This window comes from Westerdykella ornata, assembly GCF_010094085.1.
Source record: "Westerdykella ornata strain CBS 379.55 unplaced genomic scaffold EI97scaffold_16, whole genome shotgun sequence".
NCBI classification, from domain to species: domain Eukaryota; kingdom Fungi; phylum Ascomycota; class Dothideomycetes; order Pleosporales; family Sporormiaceae; genus Westerdykella; species Westerdykella ornata.
The window spans coordinates 151,883-169,630 of NW_022986866.1; the positions used below are offsets into that span (position 1 = coordinate 151,883).

At 53.6% G+C, this 17,748-nt stretch overlaps 8 protein-coding genes across 8 annotated transcripts; 3 read left to right on the forward strand and 5 right to left on the reverse strand.

Moving 5' to 3' along the window:
* Window positions 1-103: 103 nt before the first annotated feature.
* On the forward strand, window positions 104-1,001 carry EI97DRAFT_84748 (Nnf1-domain-containing protein). The gene is made up of 2 exons (XM_033803147.1): window positions 104-512; window positions 567-1,001. The coding sequence occupies exons 1-2, from the start codon at window positions 127-129 to the stop codon at window positions 844-846; spliced, it is 666 nt and encodes a 221-aa protein (XP_033652546.1). The 5' UTR covers window positions 104-126; the 3' UTR covers window positions 847-1,001.
* A 727-nt stretch (window positions 1,002-1,728) lies between these two features.
* Window positions 1,729-2,511, forward strand: EI97DRAFT_459645 (fungal cellulose binding domain-containing protein; the record flags this gene model as incomplete). Its single annotated transcript, XM_033801022.1, has 3 exons — window positions 1,729-1,786; window positions 1,836-2,174; window positions 2,231-2,511. 3 exons carry the CDS (start codon window positions 1,729-1,731, stop codon window positions 2,509-2,511), a joined length of 678 nt encoding a protein of 225 aa, XP_033652547.1.
* A 906-nt stretch (window positions 2,512-3,417) lies between these two features.
* On the reverse strand, window positions 3,418-6,581 carry EI97DRAFT_84793 (uncharacterized protein). The gene is made up of 4 exons (XM_033803148.1): window positions 5,385-6,581; window positions 4,957-5,327; window positions 4,706-4,905; window positions 3,418-4,653 (listed from the first exon to the last, which is right to left on the reverse strand). Exons 1-4 carry the CDS (start codon window positions 6,388-6,390, stop codon window positions 3,546-3,548), a joined length of 2,685 nt encoding a protein of 894 aa, XP_033652548.1. The 5' UTR covers window positions 6,391-6,581; the 3' UTR covers window positions 3,418-3,545.
* Window positions 6,582-7,192: 611 nt separating this feature from the next.
* Window positions 7,193-9,602, reverse strand: EI97DRAFT_400992 (palmitoyltransferase erf2). The gene is made up of 3 exons (XM_033796449.1): window positions 8,234-9,602; window positions 8,073-8,181; window positions 7,193-8,022 (listed from the first exon to the last, which is right to left on the reverse strand). The coding sequence occupies exons 1-3, from the start codon at window positions 9,277-9,279 to the stop codon at window positions 7,228-7,230; spliced, it is 1,950 nt and encodes a 649-aa protein (XP_033652549.1). The 5' UTR covers window positions 9,280-9,602; the 3' UTR covers window positions 7,193-7,227.
* A 160-nt stretch (window positions 9,603-9,762) lies between these two features.
* Window positions 9,763-10,702, forward strand: EI97DRAFT_84833 (uncharacterized protein). Its single transcript, XM_033803149.1, has 4 exons — window positions 9,763-10,001; window positions 10,067-10,118; window positions 10,184-10,368; window positions 10,432-10,702. Exons 1-4 carry the CDS (start codon window positions 9,831-9,833, stop codon window positions 10,471-10,473), a joined length of 450 nt encoding a protein of 149 aa, XP_033652550.1. The 5' UTR covers window positions 9,763-9,830; the 3' UTR covers window positions 10,474-10,702.
* Window positions 10,703-10,931: 229 nt separating this feature from the next.
* On the reverse strand, window positions 10,932-11,741 carry EI97DRAFT_443582 (uncharacterized protein; the record flags this gene model as incomplete). The annotated part of the gene is made up of 1 exon (XM_033799842.1): window positions 10,932-11,741. The coding sequence occupies one exon, from the start codon at window positions 11,739-11,741 to the stop codon at window positions 10,932-10,934; it is 810 nt and encodes a 269-aa protein (XP_033652551.1).
* Window positions 11,742-12,462: 721 nt separating this feature from the next.
* EI97DRAFT_84843 (uncharacterized protein) lies at window positions 12,463-13,303 on the reverse strand. Its single transcript, XM_033803150.1, has one exon. The coding sequence runs from the start codon at window positions 13,038-13,040 to the stop codon at window positions 12,543-12,545; it is 498 nt and encodes a 165-aa protein (XP_033652552.1). The 5' UTR covers window positions 13,041-13,303; the 3' UTR covers window positions 12,463-12,542.
* Window positions 13,304-15,874: 2,571 nt separating this feature from the next.
* EI97DRAFT_350010 (uncharacterized protein) lies at window positions 15,875-17,608 on the reverse strand (the record flags this gene model as incomplete). Its single annotated transcript, XM_033794829.1, has 2 exons — window positions 15,875-15,991; window positions 16,094-17,608. Coding segments are annotated over 2 exons (1,632 nt in total), but the record flags the coding sequence as incomplete, so codon positions are not given.
* Between the last annotated feature and the right edge of the window lie 140 nt (window positions 17,609-17,748).

Below are 17,748 nucleotides of genomic sequence, written 5' to 3' on the forward strand. Positions count from 1 at the left end.
GAGGTGGAACCGATGTGGACCTCGGGAGGGGTGAATGGATCACGTGTGGCCTTGGCAAGATCGTAAACAAACCACCACGGACGCATTCTTCTGCTACGCGTCTGCCCAACTTTACTGAGGTCCGCAATGCCGTCGGCCACAAATCCAGAACTGCGTTCCCCTTCGCCGACGCCCGCACCACCTATTGCAGAAACTCCCGGACCCCGCGCGGCGGGCTTGTTGAAGGTCTTCGACGGCGCTGTGAAATCTACCCTGGACAAGTGTTCGCCCAACAACTTCGCCTCGTGTTTTCCGACTATTGCAGAGTACAATCCCGACGCGCTTGAGAGCATCAGAACCCAAATCATTGACCAGCTTGACCGCGCCTGGCGAGCGAACTTTGAGGAGATTCTAAAGAAGCGCGATGTGGTGAAGTCCCTCAATGGGCTGGATCAATGCATAGAAGATGCGAAGCGGAGAAAGAAAAAGGCGGAAGAAGATGCAAATGGTGGCCCAATTGAAGTTCCCAGGGCGTGAGTTGTGCCCGATGGATCTATTTGCATGAAGGCTGACAAACCGAACAATAGACCTCATACGTTGTCTCCATCCGAAATACATCTCGCACATCTCATGCCTTTTCTTGAGCAACAATCGGCCGCTATGAAGACGCAGCTCGATGCGACACAGAAAGCAAATGCCGAGCTCGTTTCCACTGTGACATCGCAACGCGCCGAGATCGAAACTCTAGTTCGGGGACTAGAAAGCGTCATCCATGACTTGGAGACAAGCGCGCAAATAATGGGCCAGGACGATGTGCAAGGCCTAGGCGCTGAAATCAGAGATCTAGAAACGGAGATGAGCAAGTGATCGGGGACACGAGGACCCGGTTCGTGAGTCTCCCGAACAATTGAACAGCAACGGCTCCTGGCAAGCCCCTGCTTGCATGGTTTCCGGATAGCAGCGAAGCGCTGGCGTAGCCTCCACCGGGACAGAAGGGTCGAATTCCGGCCAAGCTCTGCGCCTGTGCCCGATATAGACTTCGTGCGATTCTCTGTCTACTCCGGGACCACGGAACGAGCAGGAGGGTATGCTGAGGATCGATGTCCACGACAAAGTCAAAAATGATATTGTCCAGCACCAGGGCCGCCTAAGGATCGACTTGGGCACGTGTTGCTCTCAGTACCCGTTTGCCATCTCATGGTTCAGGAGGACACACAGAGATCCCTCCTCGCAACAATATCCCTCCAGTGGACAATTCCATAGGCCTTGGTGGCACTGATAGAGAAAGCTTTTGGCTTGGACCGGCGACCCCTGGGTCGGCGACGATTTCGCTCCCGCCCATCCCGCCCATCGAGAGATATCTGAGCCTAGACATGTCGTCATCCCGCGTGTACGATAGGCTTCGTATTGCGCCCGCATTGCCGCCACCAGATACCGCTTGAAGCCCAAGGAAATAGAAACCAAACTTTTGTCCCGTCGATGCCGAATCGCGGGGCCCCGCGTGCTCACGCGAGCCGGTAGTTTCAGGATTTAGACACCGGCTTCAATCTCCAATTACCATCTTGGGTAAGGTAGCATGCCAGTTCAATAAGCCGCCTAATATGTATAGATTGCCCCCAAGGCACCCCAGAATTTCACGACTCAGTTTTGCAATGCGCACAGTCTGGCCCAAAGGCCGTATATAAACAATGGAGATCGCTTTTGGATGTTGTCAAGTTCAGTGGATCACTTCGGGCTCAACGAATCAATATGAAGTTCACCAGCGCACTCGGTCTCTCCCTGGCCGTGGGGTCCGTGTCTGCACACTGTCCGTCTTCCTCCTCTTCGTGATGTCGACACGCCTAATGCAACAACAGACACCTTCCCCGCCCTTACAGGAACCTCCGACTGGCAATATGTCCGGCAGACGCTTAACTACCAGTCCAACGGGCCCGTCACCGACGTAACCTCCCAGCAGATCCGATGCTACACCAACGGAGTCCGCGGCGTGCAGACGCAAACCGTCTCTGCAGGCTCCACTGTCGGCTTCAAAGTGAGCCCGAACATATTCCACGAAGGACCCCTGTTGTTCTACATGGCAAAGGCACCTAGCGGGCAGGACATCAGCACGTGGGATGGCAGCGGCAATGTGTGGTTCAAGCTTTATGAAGAGAAGCCTACGATCCAGGGCAACCAGTTGAAGTGGTCGAGTCTGAGTATGTGTGCTCCTACTTGCGGAAGTGCAAGCTCATACTAATCATCATCCTCATAGACAAGGGTACCGTCTCCGTCACCATTCCCCGCAGCACCCCTTCGGGAGACTACCTCCTCCGAGTCGAGCACATCGCCCTGCACCAGGCCAGCCAGACCAACGGCGCACAGTTCTACCTCTCCTGCGCCCAGATCCGCGTCACCAACGGTGGCAACGGAAACCCGGGCCCGTTGGTGTCGTTCCCTGGCGCGTACAAGGCCACCGACCCTGGAATCAAGATCAACGTCTATGGCGGCGTAACGCAGTATATTCCTCCCGGTCCCGCTGTGTGGAGCGGTTAGATAACTTTCATCATCTATATATGATTTAGCGATTCCTTCATGCGTCCTTATATATGTTCTGCTGTGAGGCTATCCCCATGTGCTCTTTATTGCTCTTTCGAATCCATGGTAAAAATTATTAAGGATCACATCACGGCGGTAGACTTATGATCACTGCATATTTGAAAATGCAACAGGCATCCCGAAAAATTGTCAACCCATACGGTATCCCTTATCACATAGACGTGGAGAAGCGTGGAAGATGCATTGCACCGTGAGCACCTTCTCACTCTACGCACGAGGCATTTGCCATATTATTTTCCACATCTCCAGTGCTCAATCCGTCATGGAAATCCCTCTGCTGATCTTGAATGCCGATTACACTGGACGAACCGCTCAACGCGATACGCCAGTCCCGTCCATCTCCAGTTGAGCATGAAGATGAAGATGAAACAGCATTCGAGCATATAATTCCACATACCACATCCCCAGGGCACACCACACCATCTCAGCAGAAATCCGGTCTCAGATAGCCATCCAATTAAGAATCCAACCCAGGAATATATTACACGCGCTGTCGAAGTCAACGACCTACTTCCCCGCTTCCGCTACCTATCATAATGGAACATAAGCTTTCACGAAGAACAAGCAGAAAAAGGTTAATAGAACCATACCCCGTATTACGGAAGAAACCTGACCCTGACCCGACGATGACACGCCATACACCGGCACCTAGCCCATCCAGTGGCCCCGACCGCCATCTTCACTTTTCCCTCATCTCATCCATCCATCCCACATAACTCTGTCCTGAAAAAGGGGTAGCATACTCGAAAGGGCCAACCGAAAGATGAATGGCCCAGGTCAAGGAAGAGAAGAAAAAAGCCATACAGACACCTCAAGAGAAACACGCCTGACTCCCTCCATCATTCCATGACCACCACAAATATAGGCATACCCGTCACAGTTCCAGCGTACCCGCATCCCATCCACCACCCCGTGTTACCAGTCTCCGGGTTAGTGAAGCCCACGGATCTCCGATTACAACCGCGCAACCCTTAAATGGTCGTCTTCGAAAACCGCCCCGTCTTCTTATCCCTCACATTCCCAGTCTTCTTCTCCCAGACATGCGTCGCATCAATCGACTTCCTTCCCCTGGGCGCATGACCGACCGCGATCTTCCTTGTCGGGGTCTTCTTAGCCTTGGCTGAAGACGGCGTGGCGGTAGTACTAGTGCCCATGGTGTCTCTACGCTTAGTCCTGGGAGTGGGATGTTCACTGCCCTCGGCCTCCTCTACTACAGCACCCTCGTCGTCGGAGTCGGGGACCTCGAATGGGTCAGTATTTGCAGCCCTCGATGCCGGCGTAGCGCTCTGCTTAGAAGTCCGCCTGGCAGTCTGCTTGGCAGAACCAAACGGTAAGCTCGTCTGCGGAAGTGTCTTTCTCTTTGCGCTTCGCAGACTCGCAGGCGTGATATTGATGGTCTCGTCTTCTTGTTCCTCGTCCATCATAACCACATCATCCTCGGGCGTTGGGCTCCTCGGCGGCATCATCGATTCTGCTGCGCCTTTGTCTTTCCTAGCGGCTACATTGCGCTTCAGGACCGAGCTTCTGGAACCAGACAATTTGGCGACTTTCCCTGTGAGTACGCGCTTGCCCAGACTCCCGACGCTGGCTTTGTGTTGAAGCTGACGAGTTAAAGCCTTTGGAGTCCGCTGCGTTGCAGCGAGAGCACCCTGGCGCTTCGACAACAGTGAAGGAAGGGAGCGCCTCGACGTCGTATGCACCGTCTTCGAGCGATGTGTGGTAAGCGTCATTGAAGAAGAACGACGCAATGCTCGATTCTCGCGGGAGGCCTTCTGTGCTGCCTGCTCGGCAGCTTCCTTCTTAGCCTTCTCCTGCGCTGCGACATTCTGGGCTAAAGCATTCTCCTTCTTGGTTAGCGCGGCATGATTCATGCCGTTGAGCCTACGCTTCTTTGGTGAGGATTGCGTGCTACTGGAACCGGAACCAGAACCAAACATCTCTTGTAACTTGCGTTTGGTACCGGTGAGGAAAGTGGAGGCAAGGGATGGTTGGGCCTGGTGCTTAGGCTTAGGACCAAGAACTCCACGGCACCTCTCAGTACCGCAGCAGCACTTTTGAACGTTCCTCAGTGAGAAAGGGCTGTATTCGATGTCAGTACTCGACTCACAAGTTCCGAATGCAAAAAGCTTACTCGAAATTGTAGTCATATGTCAGTTCCTCTCCAGTCATGATGCCTCGGGAACCTGCAAACAAAGCCATTCGAGGCTCGCCGCCCACGGTCCACTTGATCATCTCACAGTTGGGTTCGCAAGAATGGTTGACAAAGCGGGCGATGGTGCCGCGAGTGGCATCTATGATCATCTTGTTGTCGAAACTCATCAAATAATAGCACTACACACGGTCAGCATGTATCTCGACTATCCACTTCCTCCGCTCATTTACCTTGTCCTTCTTATAGACTTGTTTCATCCGCCTCTCACACTCCTCCATGGTGATAATCTCGCCTGCATACTCGACGATGATCTGGTGAGGTTCGAAAGTCCTCATGGCCCGCACACCATATCCCTTGTCAGGAGTCTCCATGACCTCGACGCCATAGTCATATTTGTTGCCCTTGGCACGCTTTTTCAGTTGTGCAAAGGGCCGATTGCCACACTGTTCAGGCGTGAGTTTACAGTTAGTCTCGTCGCATTCATATGCCATGATGCGATTATGGCAAGCCTCTCCGCATCCCTCCTCGGGAGAGCAGGTACACGAAGAAGAGTCCTGCTTCTCCCGCTTCCAAAGAGCAGCGGAATCTCCAATAAATCGATCTTGACGTACGTTAGCCTTATTTGAACAGATGAACAAAGAATGACAATTGAACTCACTCCTCGAGAGCTTCGTCCACCCGTCCACTTTGACCTTCTTCGGAAGCGGATTGTAGACGTCATATGGCAGCTTGAAATCCCGCTGATAATCGCCGCTCAACATGCGCTCGCCAGCAAACATGGGCAGAGGGAGAATCTTGCTTTCCTTGGATTTTACAACCCTCCCGCGAAGTCGGTTCTGAGACTCTTTGCGCCTGGCATCAAAAGTCCGCTCCTGGCCAATGTAGAGACCTTGATGTTCCCAATTCTTTGTTTTAGGTTTCAAGAACTGCTTCTCCTCTTGATCCGTGGCATCATCGGACTGATCGTTCTGGGAGCGCGAAAGCGCCGAGGCACCCCTCAGCGCATTTTGCACTGTGTTTCTAACAGTAGATAGTATTCCGGCGCCTCTGGCGCCAACAGCATCGCCAGCAGCAGTTAAGTTCCGGAAAGCTTCCTTGCGGAGGTCCAGCCGAGATGTGTTCCGACGCTGAGCAGCTTGGGCCGCCTCGATAGCGAGCTGAGCCTCTGCCGGGTCATCGATATCGTCAAGATTGATGACTTTGGCTTTCATGGACCGTCTCCGCTTGGGCGACGGCGCCGGGTTGGTCTTCCGTAAATCTTCAAGCGATCCGTGCAGCACATTTTTGTGATGCTTTTCCAAATACTTTGTAGGGGTATGGATGGCGGTGCCGGCGAGGATCTGGACATTGTATGTGGTGACGGATGCGCGGGAACTCCTTGCCGGGCGCCTGCTCCCCGTAGACGCATCAGGAGTGGGTTGTTGTGCCGCGGCCGCGTCGTGAAGCGCTGGAGACACGGGACCGGCAGCATTCATTTCTGTATTCAAGTCCGCCTTCGCTGGATCCGAGAGAACGCTTGCCTCGTCTCCGAGGCTAGTGGGAGGGGTTGACATCTCGGGCGACGCGGCGGATGATGAGCGGGAAGGTGGCTGCGGCGCCGTTTCGACGGTTGTGCAAGAGTCGGCAGATGAGGTTGAGGTAGGAGACGCGTTCCGATCGGCCATGATAGGCAGAGATGGGCCGCTGTGGTGAGTGGTGAAAGAAGCAGGTGTGAAAGGGGTGTCGCTAAACGCGAAGCGGTCCTACGACCGCTGTACAAAAGGGATTGCGGGCGGTGACACTTCGAAGATGTAGAGGCGAGAGGCGACCGACGGCTTGGATTTTAGACGGACCTAATCCGCCCAGACGAAGAGACCCTCGGCACCGTGAATTGACGGCCGATAAGGTTGAGGGTTGGAATTCGCCTTCTGAATCTGCCGTGGTGAGGGAGAGTTCACGGATGACCTGAGGTCCTGTGTTTACAACTCTCTGCTTAGATAAGTCAGCTGTTAGCCAATTAAATAGGCTATAGATGGCCTCTCCACCCGGTAACGCACCCCCTCGCATTCCGTTATCCCAGTTACGGTTTGCGCGAATTTGACAATGGGTCCATATGAAAGGGACGGTCCAGAGCTTCAAAGGGATTTGTTTGCTCCGCTTACCGCTGCGCATATGCAGTATTGCCGTAGTTGCTCCACACAAGACCAGTCTACTTTCACATAGCCCTTAGCCACAAAAGCAGTTATCTGACAGTTGGCTTTATCGAGACAGACCGCTATCAACCCTTGCCCAGCTGCCTGGCAATATTTGCAGCACTTTTTAGAAGGTAGCCTGACCGGTAGCATTGGCGTATCCTGAAACTGCTTCCCCCACTCACTCGGTTGACCTCCCTACCTTCACTTCGCCAGATTAGCAACAAGAAAGGTTTGGCACAAATATTGTCATCGTTGACGCCGTCTTTACCCAGTTAAGATGAGTATATCAAGTATTAAAGTAAATATTCTTGGTTTACAGAATGATATCTAGCTCATTGTAGGAGGGGTCTCGCGGTGCACAGGTCTAGATACAGAAAATGCTGGAGCAGGGTGGACATCTTGCATCTCCATGCCACCACCTGGTTGTTCCTTCGTAAGAGGCGCAGTCCGCTTTCCTCTGCGTTCTCCGAACCTCTGGTCGCCTTCTTCGTACTGCTTCTTGAAATGCAGATACGTGGGGCCCCGAGGTCTCAATAAGACAACAAGCCAATTCTTCCAGAAAGAGCCCTGCGTAAAAGGTCTGTGCCTGTCTTTCTTGAGAAATTTGTGCGAATTGAGATATTCTCGCGTCGTTTCGCCGCGAGCCATCAAGAAAAGATGGTAGCCAGCCAAGCTCAACACATACGGGAACGCGAGGAAACCATAGATGACCATGGCGAACGGAACACGCCACTTGTTGATCGCGTCTCCAAAGGTCGCATTATTTTGCCGCCTCCAAACAAGCAGGTGGGCCAGGCTGGCTCCCAGCAAGAACAGAGCAAGCATCGTCGCAGTCGATACGAAGACGAAAAAGTAACGGTAGTTGCGGCGCCCAACACAGTTGTTGAGCCAGACACAATGATGATCCTGCGTCTCGACGCAGTTGTCGCAGTTGCGGCAATGGTGGGCTCGAGGAGGCCGCCAGATATTGCAGCTCTTGCAATATTTGGTAGGTACCTCCATACACACACTGGGTTTCGCGGCTGATACGACCGAAATCCAGTCCGCAGTTGGAGGACCTATGCTAAGAGGGTCCTCATTAGGATTAGGGGGTGGGAAGGGATGTAGATTTCGAGGAAGAATCTAACATTTGTCAGTTCTATCATATGTGCGTGTATAAACATGGAACTCACTCCCGGATCCGTAGTGGAAGCATGCAAAAATGAAGAAATACAGACTAAAAGGAGATATGCGAAGAGTATGGGTATCGCTGGTGAGACATGAAGCCATAGCCATGGTGCTCTACTAATCGTTAGCTCATTACTCGACTTTTCCAAGAGAGAGGAAACTGTACGAGAAACCAAAGAAAAGTCCTGCAGGGAGCAGTATGAAGAGCGCAGTGGCGATATTCACAGGCCGCTCTCGGGTGTTTTGGAGTCTTCCACCCCAGCAGAAGACAGTGTTTCCGGTAAAATATTCGTAGTTCTTCCCCAACTCCTTCTTAACAGCATCTTTGACGGCCTCCTTTCGTGCTATCCGAGGTGTCGATTCCGCCGACTCGAGCTTTTCATGACCTTCCAAGTGCCGCATTTGCGAGTTCCTGCGTGAACTTCGGCCTTCGCGACTGGGCAATTTGAAGCTGGATTTGAAAGAGCGGGGAGATTTCCCGGGCGTCGGGAGTCTTGCGGAATCGTTGTGTGTCTGAGACAGGTCTAGGTGTTGTGGGCGGGGTCTCTGGAGAGGAGTGATACTCTCTCCCCTGCTGCGCACCGTCTCGGCCCCGGTAGGAGTTGTGTTTGCAGTTGTTCTATCCGGAAGGTCACGATCCGTCACATCTGTACCACGTGAGGGTGGTGGATGGTCCGGGTCGTGGTGGAGTCCGACTGGGAGCACGCCCCTTGTGGTGCTGTTTGACCCAACACTCTGCCGGTATGGATTGCTTCCAAAATCGTTGGTTGCGTCCGCATATAGCTGGCTGTGTCCAAGTAGCGAAGTGGGTCGCTGATTCCGCTGTTGTTGCAGGCGTTGGGAGCTCATGGGACGAAAGAAGCCGGCTGCAGCAAGGGGGACATGTGTCCTACTTGCAGATGTCGTCGGCCGGCTGTGTCCCCCCATACTGCCGGAAACACTAGATGCTCCTACCACGCTCTGCATGTTTCCTCCCCTGCGCGGTGAGGATTGCGCCTGCGACCACCGTCGTTGGTTTCCTGATTGTGTAGTGGCGATGGACAAGGGCCGTGAAGGTGGAAGCCCCGGTTCTCCCACAGGCCCGGTGATACCTGCAACGCGGCTTCCAGATGAGATTCGACGCTGTGGATTTGCCTGCTGGGCTCCTGCTGTGTTGCTGTGGCCGTTGTCGGCAGCGGACTGGGGCGGGGAAGGTTCGTCTGACACTGTCATTGTGAAAGAGCGAGATGTTGAAGTTTATGTGGCGAGAGTTTCATTAGGCCCCGATGCATGACATTGGTCCCGAGATTGTTAATGCGAATGGTGGTTTCGAAACGGCACGAATGGTGGGCGAGGGGTCGTGTGAAGTGACGCGTGGGGAAAAAGTAAGTTGATAGCCCCCTTGGGGAGATTATCAAAGCAACGAAGAGAACGGAAGGAGCGGCGAGAAATGAACTCTGTAACTAAGCGTCGAGCAGATGATGGGAGGGCATGCGCGCCAACGCGACGGAGGTGAAGGCGGCACGGTACGCCTGGGTGCTTGATAAGTGTCGTCGTTAAAAGGGGTTTGACAAATGCCGGGATGCGAACTGGGGACCTGCAGGTGATGATGCCCGCTAAGCCCCGTATGGCTAGGTTCCCGGAAGCAGTCGAGAGCGGCTTGGCGCAACGGATCATCGACCGGGGGTAGCTCTCGTTGATCGACGTCACTATGCTATCCAACCCTGGTGAACCTCCCTCTCACCCACAAAACACACACCTTCTTCAACCCAATTGGAGACACAATGTCGTCGATTGTTAAACGTACCGTCGTCCGCAATGCTTTTCGACCTGCTCCTCGTGTTTGCGTGATCACAGCCCCTCGCCGATTTGCAGCAGGATCCGCAGCACCCGACGACATACAGGCCGACAAGCAAGCGCTCAAAGACGCAGCCAGGCGCGATCCAGAGCTCTATGTATGTCCGAATGGTTCTGCGAGAGCTTCAGAAAAGCTTTGTGGCTGCTAATACATGACGGTTAGGTGCTGTTTGCTGTCATGACCGGAATCTTCAGTCTGGCCGGATGGCACTTTTGTAAGCTGCTCCACCTCGATTTCTGAGAGAGACATACTCGAAAGCATGCACTCACGTCCTCATGGCTCGCTCGCCCACGCACACCTCCGACGAGCGCCCTGTCGCAAAGATCCCCGGAAGCGAGCCCTGGAATGACCCGACCACGAAAGGCCCGTATAAGTATGCTCCGCACGGGCATCTTGAAGAGGGAAGGAGGGATGCTCCCTCAGCCTTGAACGAGGTCGTCATTCCCAATGTCACGCTGCCAAAGGTATATTCCGTCGGAAGAGACTGTGCCGTAGCACTGTCGAACGCTGATATTAACATGTGACAGGAACTCCATGAGAAGTACAACAAGTTCGGCAAGGACTACTAGGCTGCACACAGCAGTGCATGTTTCATTGCTAACTTCTTCCCTTGGTTCAAATGCGAATGTAGTTGGATCTGGATGCATTCATTCGCTTTGTCGCGATGAGCTCGCCTCCTTATACGAGCGGGAACCCTAGGGTTTCAAGCAACTACTCTAGCAGAGACAAACAGGTTCACGGTATTGTGAGCGTTCTTTTAAAGCAGAGAACAAGCTACTCTGTCTTTTGCAACGCTATTGGACCGGGCAAATGTTCACTCGGTCTGTTAAAGGGAGTTAGATCGATGAACGGCTCACTCGCTCTTTTCAAACAGGCGTCCAAAGTAAGGTAACACTGGTAGTAAGCCACATCTATTGTTTCTTAGCTGTCTTCTATCAAATAAAACACCACCCGTTACCGTCCTAACTCCAGTTCTAAACCGATTATTATAATACAATTGCCGTAGCAAACTCTTGCGACAGCTCATTTACAGCCCCCATGCGAATCCCAACAACCCAACAACAACAGCGGCAAAGACTCCGACTTTGCTTGCGCCCATCTTCCCCGCCGCGCCGTCAAACAGGGGGTCGTCGGGCCTCCCAGAACTCGGCGGCGTGGGCACCGGCGGCGTGGGCGTCGGCGGCAGAACAATGCCATCCGTAGCATTCACCACGGGCGGCGGGTTCTGCGATACCAGCGTTGTGCCGTCGGTTGGATACACGGTGGGTCCTGGATACGGGTCCGTCGCGTTGGTCAAGGGCCAGAGCGCCGTGCCGTCGGTAGTGGAGGATGAGGCTGCGGTCAGGGTGATGGTGAGGGTTGTGGTTGAAGGCGTGCATTCGGATGGGTTGTTGCCGTTGGACGGGTCAGGAGATGGTAAAGGGTTGTCGGTCCCTTCGCCTTCTGTTGGGGTGGGTTCCGGAGGGGTTTCTGTGCAATTGCAGTCGGAGGGTTGCTCCGAGCATGCAGGGGGAAGTTCGCCTTCTGTTGGGGGAGGAGTCGAGTCTGCGTTACCGCTGCTGCAGGTCGTGGTTGGCTCGGGTGGGGGATTCTCGCCCTCATCACCAGGCGACGGAGAAGGCTGAGGAACGTCATTGTTCGGAGGTGGTTGCTCATCGTAGTTGTTCGGTGGAGGTGGGGATTGATTGAAGGGCTCTGGCGTCGGGGTGGATGTTGGCTCGACGATCTGGATGCTGACCACGCCGTTGCTGTCATCGTTCTGAGGGTCTGGGTTGTCCGTGGCCAGGGCGGCGGAGGCGGAAAGGATGAGGAGGGTGGGTGCTAGGAGGGCTTTCATTTTGGCGAGAGGGAAGCGTGACTGAGCAGTAAGGAGTATGTAAAGAGATTTGACGTGTCCACCTCTCCTCTCGGGAAGCGTGCTGTAAAAGAAACTGAAGGAAAGCAGGTCGACAGTATCACAGAGAAGGAAAAGTGACCGACCAAACTTCAAAAGACAAGATAGAGTACAAAAAGGTGACGAGGAGAGGACAGGAAACTGGTACTGATATAAGAGAAACACAGCTGACGGGGCACACGCCCAGGAACTTTAGGAACAGGCACAGTGCGGCTCCAAAACAAGAATATGATGTGTACACGGTAGCTAGCTCTCGTCAGATCGCAACTAGTCTACCACATAAATAGGTACATCTGCGCTGCCTCGCCAACTTCGATCGTTTGTTGAGGCTCACATCAGCGACGGTGCCTGTGCGGCGGTGCAGGTGCTCAGCCTCCCGTGTGATTGCAGGCCTAGGAGGGAGGAGAAGAACAACATCATGAGGTTGAAGTCGTGCCTCTTAACATGGTTTGCATTATAGGTATGCCGCCGTACGCCGCCGTACACGCCGCCTCCAGTTCCGCACATTCTGCGACGTATGGCTGGTATCTGCGGAGTTGTTGGTACATGATATCCTTTCCCATGACGACGGCAATCCAACCCATGGATGAGGGTTACGCGCCAGTATTTCAGGATGTGAGTGAGTAATATAAGATGGTTGGGGGCCATAGGTACTGTACTGTGTACACAGTAGATGCATACATAGGTAGATGCTTCCGTAGGGCTGCATGGGGTCCACGGACGGATAGATTGCCTCATCTACGCTTACGACTCAGCCACATGCACGGCAAAGTGCAGACCAAACATGTTTGCTGGTATGTTTAGTACTCCGTAGATGGGCGTGGATGCACGTCGTCTGCGAGGCGGCGATCCGATCGAGTTTCGCAAGTCGGGCACTGGGGCGCATGTCAGATAGCCGGGGCGGTCATCCTCGAGGCGTGCGATGTAGTTGCCTTCTGCGATTATTCGAAATGATCCCAAGTGTTTGGCCGGCTTTGGAGATGAGGATGCCGTAAGGATCATGTAGGAATGCTGAGGAATATCAAGGAGCCATCCTCCTGTTGGATGCCTCAAAGTGATGAGGCTCAGATTTGAGAGCGGAAACGTCGGTAGGGCCGCATGGACGATGCAATGCAGAGTAAGCTTCCCAGCCATCGATCGTAAGGATTTTCTTAGTGGTGCTGTCTTCTTCTTCCCGGGCTGTGCACCTGGGATGGGGATGCTGTTTCTCCAATCCAGCATGTCTACCGACTTTGCGTCCATCCTTGCCAGTCGCTACTCGCAAACGCCGCCTTCATTCTCGAGTTGGCGCGCCGAAAAGCACTGAGAGAACTGCAATACGCGACAAGATCTCCGAGTCCTTCAGACAGGAAGAATTGATGATTGCCGTGGAGAGCATGGTTATAGGCCACGTATTAACGATCAATAAAGTTCGGCGAATACCGGTAGTCTCTCTACGATAACAAGTCTAAATAAGCTGTGTCTGGAGACGGCGTGTCTGCCCTCGTGCCTACATGGACATTTTGTTTTGTCGTTTGCTATGTCCGTTGTTGTGGGGAGAACAATAGTAACGGCGAGATGAACAATGCTTAACGGAACGCCTAAGCGAACAAAAAAAGAGTAGACCACAGTACTAGCAAACGAACACCGACGAGGAAATCAGAACTATGAGGCTACGCAGCATGGCTTCAGAAATTGTTGGAGCAAGGGCGGAAAATAGTTGGAGCACTCAAGGGTGACGAACAAGCTACCAACGCAGATAGAAGCTCACTTTCAGAGTCACTGCACATCACAAGCAAGGCGCAGCAGTCGTAAAGATAAAACTTTCCATTCCCTATCCCAACGGCAGCGCCGAAACAATCAAGAAACTAATTCCCGTCATCCAGCAAGAACCGCCGCCAGAATCCCGCGAAGCCAAACCGAGGGGATTCAGCGGAATGGGGAGAAAAGTGATATGTATATCCGAAAACAGCCCGGCCGTCCCACTCCCCGCCCATTCCCAAAATGATATGCCGTAACCGGTGGTGAGAAAAGGTCGGGGGAAGGCGCACCAAGAGGGACAAGCCGAGCGTGAGCCGTGTCCAGACGCGTCGCAAAGTTGGATCGAAACGGTGCGGATCGTAGGCTCGTCCATGGCAAATGCAGTCTCGAGAGTAGTCTTGAGAAGACTGCCGCCCAGAACAAGTTGTCGAAGTCGTCGAGGTGTGAGAATCGAAGTGTAGATTGGACGGATTTCGAAACGTTTTGGGGCCAGGTGGTGTTCGTCTGTGCTGAGGATACTGTCTGAAGCCGGCCCCGTAGTTCAGCTCCAGATAGCACTGATCATGACGCTCTCAGCAGACTATGCGCTCGCGGGGAGCGGCTAATCTACAAGCGCATGACGGAGCACTGGTAGCTGCCGCCGGACTTCATGACGGAGCATTGGTAAGATCCACCGGACTTCATGACGGAGCACTGATAGCTGCCTCCGGACTTCATGACCGAGCACTGGTAAGAACCGCCGGACTTCATGACGGTGCACTGGTAGCTTCCACCGGACATTTTGATGGTTGGTTGGTTGGTTGGGTTGGTAATGAGTGGTTGTTTGCAAATGATCGGATGTTCTGGGATGGAGAAGAAGAGTTGAGGTGAGAAGTATGCCTCTATTTATGCTTTTGGAATCGCCCGCGATTCTTTGAGAATTGAAGGAAGTATCGTCGAAGTCGTCAAGGGTTGGTTGGTGGCGCAGAATAAAGACTTTCTTTTGGTGTTGTGCAATAGATTTAAGGTTGAGCTGGTCGGGTGGCCATGAGACTGTGGGACCATAGTATTGTTCCCCTTAGTATTGTTCCTAGCTCCCCTCGAGCGGTTCTTGCCTTCACACTTCGCGCGCCCACGCTTATTGGGCAAAATGTCCACATGCTAGTGTGCTCCAATGCTTCTAGAAGCTTTCCCGTACCGAAAGATGCAGTTGTTTTACACAGTAACGCCGCAACGCACAATTGGGGCCCCGTGGTGGTCGCTTGGTTCGAGAACTCCCCCTCCGACCAGCACGTGGTGGCATTGATGGGGCATGCATCCCACTAGGACTCGGGTTTTCCCCTGGGCCAGACTTCCATGGACGTGTACACCCAGAGATACTCCTGGGAATCCGTGCCAATACCGTCCCCGTGAGTGGAAGTGCTACTGGATAGCTCTACGCAACAAAGCTCAAAGCATTGGGTACCTTCTTCCTCTCCCGCTCGGCGCAAAGTCACGACCCTCTTCAAGGACGTCCCTCTCTTCCTGCTTACTTGTTGTGGCTGACAATCAATATGGACTGCTAAAGGGGCCTCAAGACCGAGACCGTTCTAGGCACAATGCTCGAGCCTGCCGTCCGCCTTCACCGTCTCACAATATGGCAGTCGGAAAGACCCACACCGTTCTGGGCCAGCGAGATCTCAATGCTGAGGAAGGTTCTTCAGTTGGACAATACTAGTGGCGGGCGGTGCCAGGCGCTATGGCCAGGAGCACAGTCGAGAGCTCTACGTCGGGAACCAATTTGGCCAAGAGTAGTTCTGCGTCGAGCCATATGGCGTTGAACCAGGGCGATTGAAAGGGAACACTCCTTCATGCATGTTGTCTAGTTGAGCGTCCACATCAATTGTAGCGTCCTCCGTGACATCCATCCATTGGTTCATCTCCTCCATACGATCTAGTTGAGGAGCGGCCCAGTTCCTTTGGGGGAGCATATTTGAATGGCCCTGCATTGTGGCGTCCCAGGCGGACCAGTCAATGTTGGGGATGTTAGGCTGCTCAACGGGCGGGTTTCCAGTGGTAGGATAGAACGTGTTCCATATCGGCGGGGGGAGGGCTTCGGGTTCACTTCCCGGCGCGCATTCTTTCTCTATGTGTGCTTGCGTGAATCTCTGGTCAGAATCATCCAGGACTGCTTGTGCATCTGGCGGTAATTCGCTGTCTGAGGAGCATTTAGTGATCATGGTTTGTAAGACTTGGGCTGCTCTGAAGGACTCTCGATATCGGTTACGGTTGTTCGACCAAATCCTGCGCGTCTCTTCCAGTAACTCGAGTAGACCGGGAATCTCGGGTGATGAACTATCCGTCTTTTGCAGGTAATATAACTCCAGACACAACACCATAGCCGCCAACAGAAAGTCATAGGTGTTGAAAGACGACATGTACCACCATACTCTGTTCAGTTGGCTTCCCGGCCAGCATGCGCGGAAGATGGTCATCTGATGTTGCAGCGACGCCTTCGACGCTTCCACGCATATGTTTCGCGATTCGGCAAATCTGGGGTCTGTCTGACCGGCAATCAGATAGTGGCGGTGCAAGACGATCCGGGCCTTCTGGTAGAGAAGCTCTATGTTGAAGCATCCGAGAATCAGTACCGCGCTGTCTTCACCGTATTCCTCTAACGGGCGAATACGTAGCACCTCGGGCACCAACTGATGGGCTTCTTCCAGGCGCTTGTACACTTCCTTGATATCGGAACGTTTGGGCGGAACGACCCTCTGCGTCAATTCGACTGCCTCTGAGAGGCTTCTTGTTATCCGCAGCTTGGTGATATTGTATAAAGCAGGCGTCAATTCGGTATCTGGCCTTGATTCCGGCAACTCCTTCATTTCCGGGGATATGTCGGTATCGTACAAGTTCCGTGGGGGCTTGACATCGTTGTCGAACGTACGTATACTTGTTGGCAGGCCGATAACAAAGGCTATCTTAGTGTCCAACATGTAAAGTGTATTGAAAATGCGTCTTCGCATCTCTGCGTGGAAGGGAGATACACCTGAGAAGTTGCTAGGATCTCGGTGATAGCCCATGCGTAGAGCTACACGCACCACGACCCCATTGAGCAGCCACGCCTTTGTATGGTGATCGTCTCTCCGCAAGAAGTCGCACTCTGAGTAGATCATGAGGGTTTCCAAAGTGTAGGGCTGCGCTTTTGCAATATCAGCAAGCACCATAGCTGACGAGGCCAGTTGTTGGAATCTGTTTACGGCGCGAACGAGGTTGTCGCTGTCGTCCTCGAGCGGGCCCTGCGAACCGCGCGATTTGTTAGGATCCGTCATTCCTGGATTGCGAGGTCCCACGATAATCCCGAGAGCCATGATGCTGAACAGCATAGCGATCCACATGACCGAGGAACTAGATGGGTCGCTCCAGAATTGGTTGTAATCCTTGATGAAAGTCGGTTGGTGTATGATGAAGAGTAGAGGATCCGCGCTGTTCAACCATAGAGGGAGAAGGCGGTCTATGACCTCCTTTCCTATGCTCTGCAACTCCTGGATGAGGGACGTCTTGTTCACAGGCCTGGGCAGTCCGAAAGTGACGGATGAGCGAGCACTGAGGTAATCCCATTCGTCCTGCTGTTCCTCATCGGCCCAGTCATCGTCGTCCAAGGTCTTTTTGACTTCCTCAAACTCCTTCAGTATGGTTGACCAGTGCCCCGGCCCCGCATAGTTCTCGGTGCCGGAGTGACTTATGCGCAACTGGCCGAAGGAGTCCACATTAGGGGGCTCTTCCTCTGCAACGTCTTTTGGGGATCCTCCCTCGCTCGTGGTAACGTCATTCAGCGATCCTTCCACCGATGGCGCACTTTGCATGCTTTGAGCGGCATCACTAGGCCGCCGTTGTGCGTTCTGGTTGATCAAAGTCACAACGAGGTTCTCCAAGTTTCGAATTCGGCCGCGCATATTGTGCGTTTGTTTGTTCTTGGGCGGTGGCGGAACATAGTGACAAGCTTCCGGTTTCCCGCGTTTGGCACACTGGTCGCATACGGGATGCTCGCGGTTACATTTCAGTTTACCAGCTCTGCAAGGCGTGCAGCTGAGCTGGGCTCGGGCGCGGCGGATGGGCGGACGGGCAAGGAGGCTAGAGAGGTCGGGGGGAGAGGTTCCATAGCTGGCTGGAGCGGAGGACAGGTTGGAGCTCGAGGAGGGGTTGGAGCTCGAGGAGGGGTTGGAGCTCGAGGAGGGGTTGGAGCTCGAGA

What these genes read in the sequence shown, in the direction of transcription:
- EI97DRAFT_400992 (XM_033796449.1), bottom strand. Translation starts at nt 9,279, where the DNA reads ATGACAGTGTCAGACGAACCTTCCCCGCCCCAGTCCGCTGCCGACAAC. An exon ending in GGACTTTTCTTTGGTTTCTC is followed by an intron (nt 8,182 to 8,233) that starts GTACAGTTTCCT and finishes AACGATTAGTAG; the next exon opens with AGCACCATGGCTATGGCTTC. An exon ending in CTTCCACTACGGATCCGGGA is followed by an intron (nt 8,023 to 8,072) that starts GTGAGTTCCATG and finishes GACAAATGTTAG; the next exon opens with ATTCTTCCTCGAAATCTACA.
- EI97DRAFT_84843 (XM_033803150.1), bottom strand. Translation starts at nt 13,040, where the DNA reads ATGGACGCAAAGTCGGTAGACATGCTGGATTGGAGAAACAGCATCCCC.
- EI97DRAFT_84833 (XM_033803149.1), top strand. Translation starts at nt 9,831, where the DNA reads ATGTCGTCGATTGTTAAACGTACCGTCGTCCGCAATGCTTTTCGACCT. An exon ending in GGCGCGATCCAGAGCTCTAT is followed by an intron (nt 10,002 to 10,066) that starts GTATGTCCGAAT and finishes CATGACGGTTAG; the next exon opens with GTGCTGTTTGCTGTCATGAC. An exon ending in TCTGGCCGGATGGCACTTTT is followed by an intron (nt 10,119 to 10,183) that starts GTAAGCTGCTCC and finishes ACGTCCTCATGG; the next exon opens with CTCGCTCGCCCACGCACACC.
- EI97DRAFT_84748 (XM_033803147.1), top strand. Translation starts at nt 127, where the DNA reads ATGCCGTCGGCCACAAATCCAGAACTGCGTTCCCCTTCGCCGACGCCC. An exon ending in CCAATTGAAGTTCCCAGGGC is followed by an intron (nt 513 to 566) that starts GTGAGTTGTGCC and finishes ACCGAACAATAG; the next exon opens with ACCTCATACGTTGTCTCCAT.
- EI97DRAFT_84793 (XM_033803148.1), bottom strand. Translation starts at nt 6,390, where the DNA reads ATGGCCGATCGGAACGCGTCTCCTACCTCAACCTCATCTGCCGACTCT. An exon ending in GTGGACGAAGCTCTCGAGGA is followed by an intron (nt 5,328 to 5,384) that starts GTGAGTTCAATT and finishes ACGTACGTCAAG; the next exon opens with ATCGATTTATTGGAGATTCC. An exon ending in ACATATGACTACAATTTCGA is followed by an intron (nt 4,654 to 4,705) that starts GTAAGCTTTTTG and finishes CATCGAATACAG; the next exon opens with CCCTTTCTCACTGAGGAACG.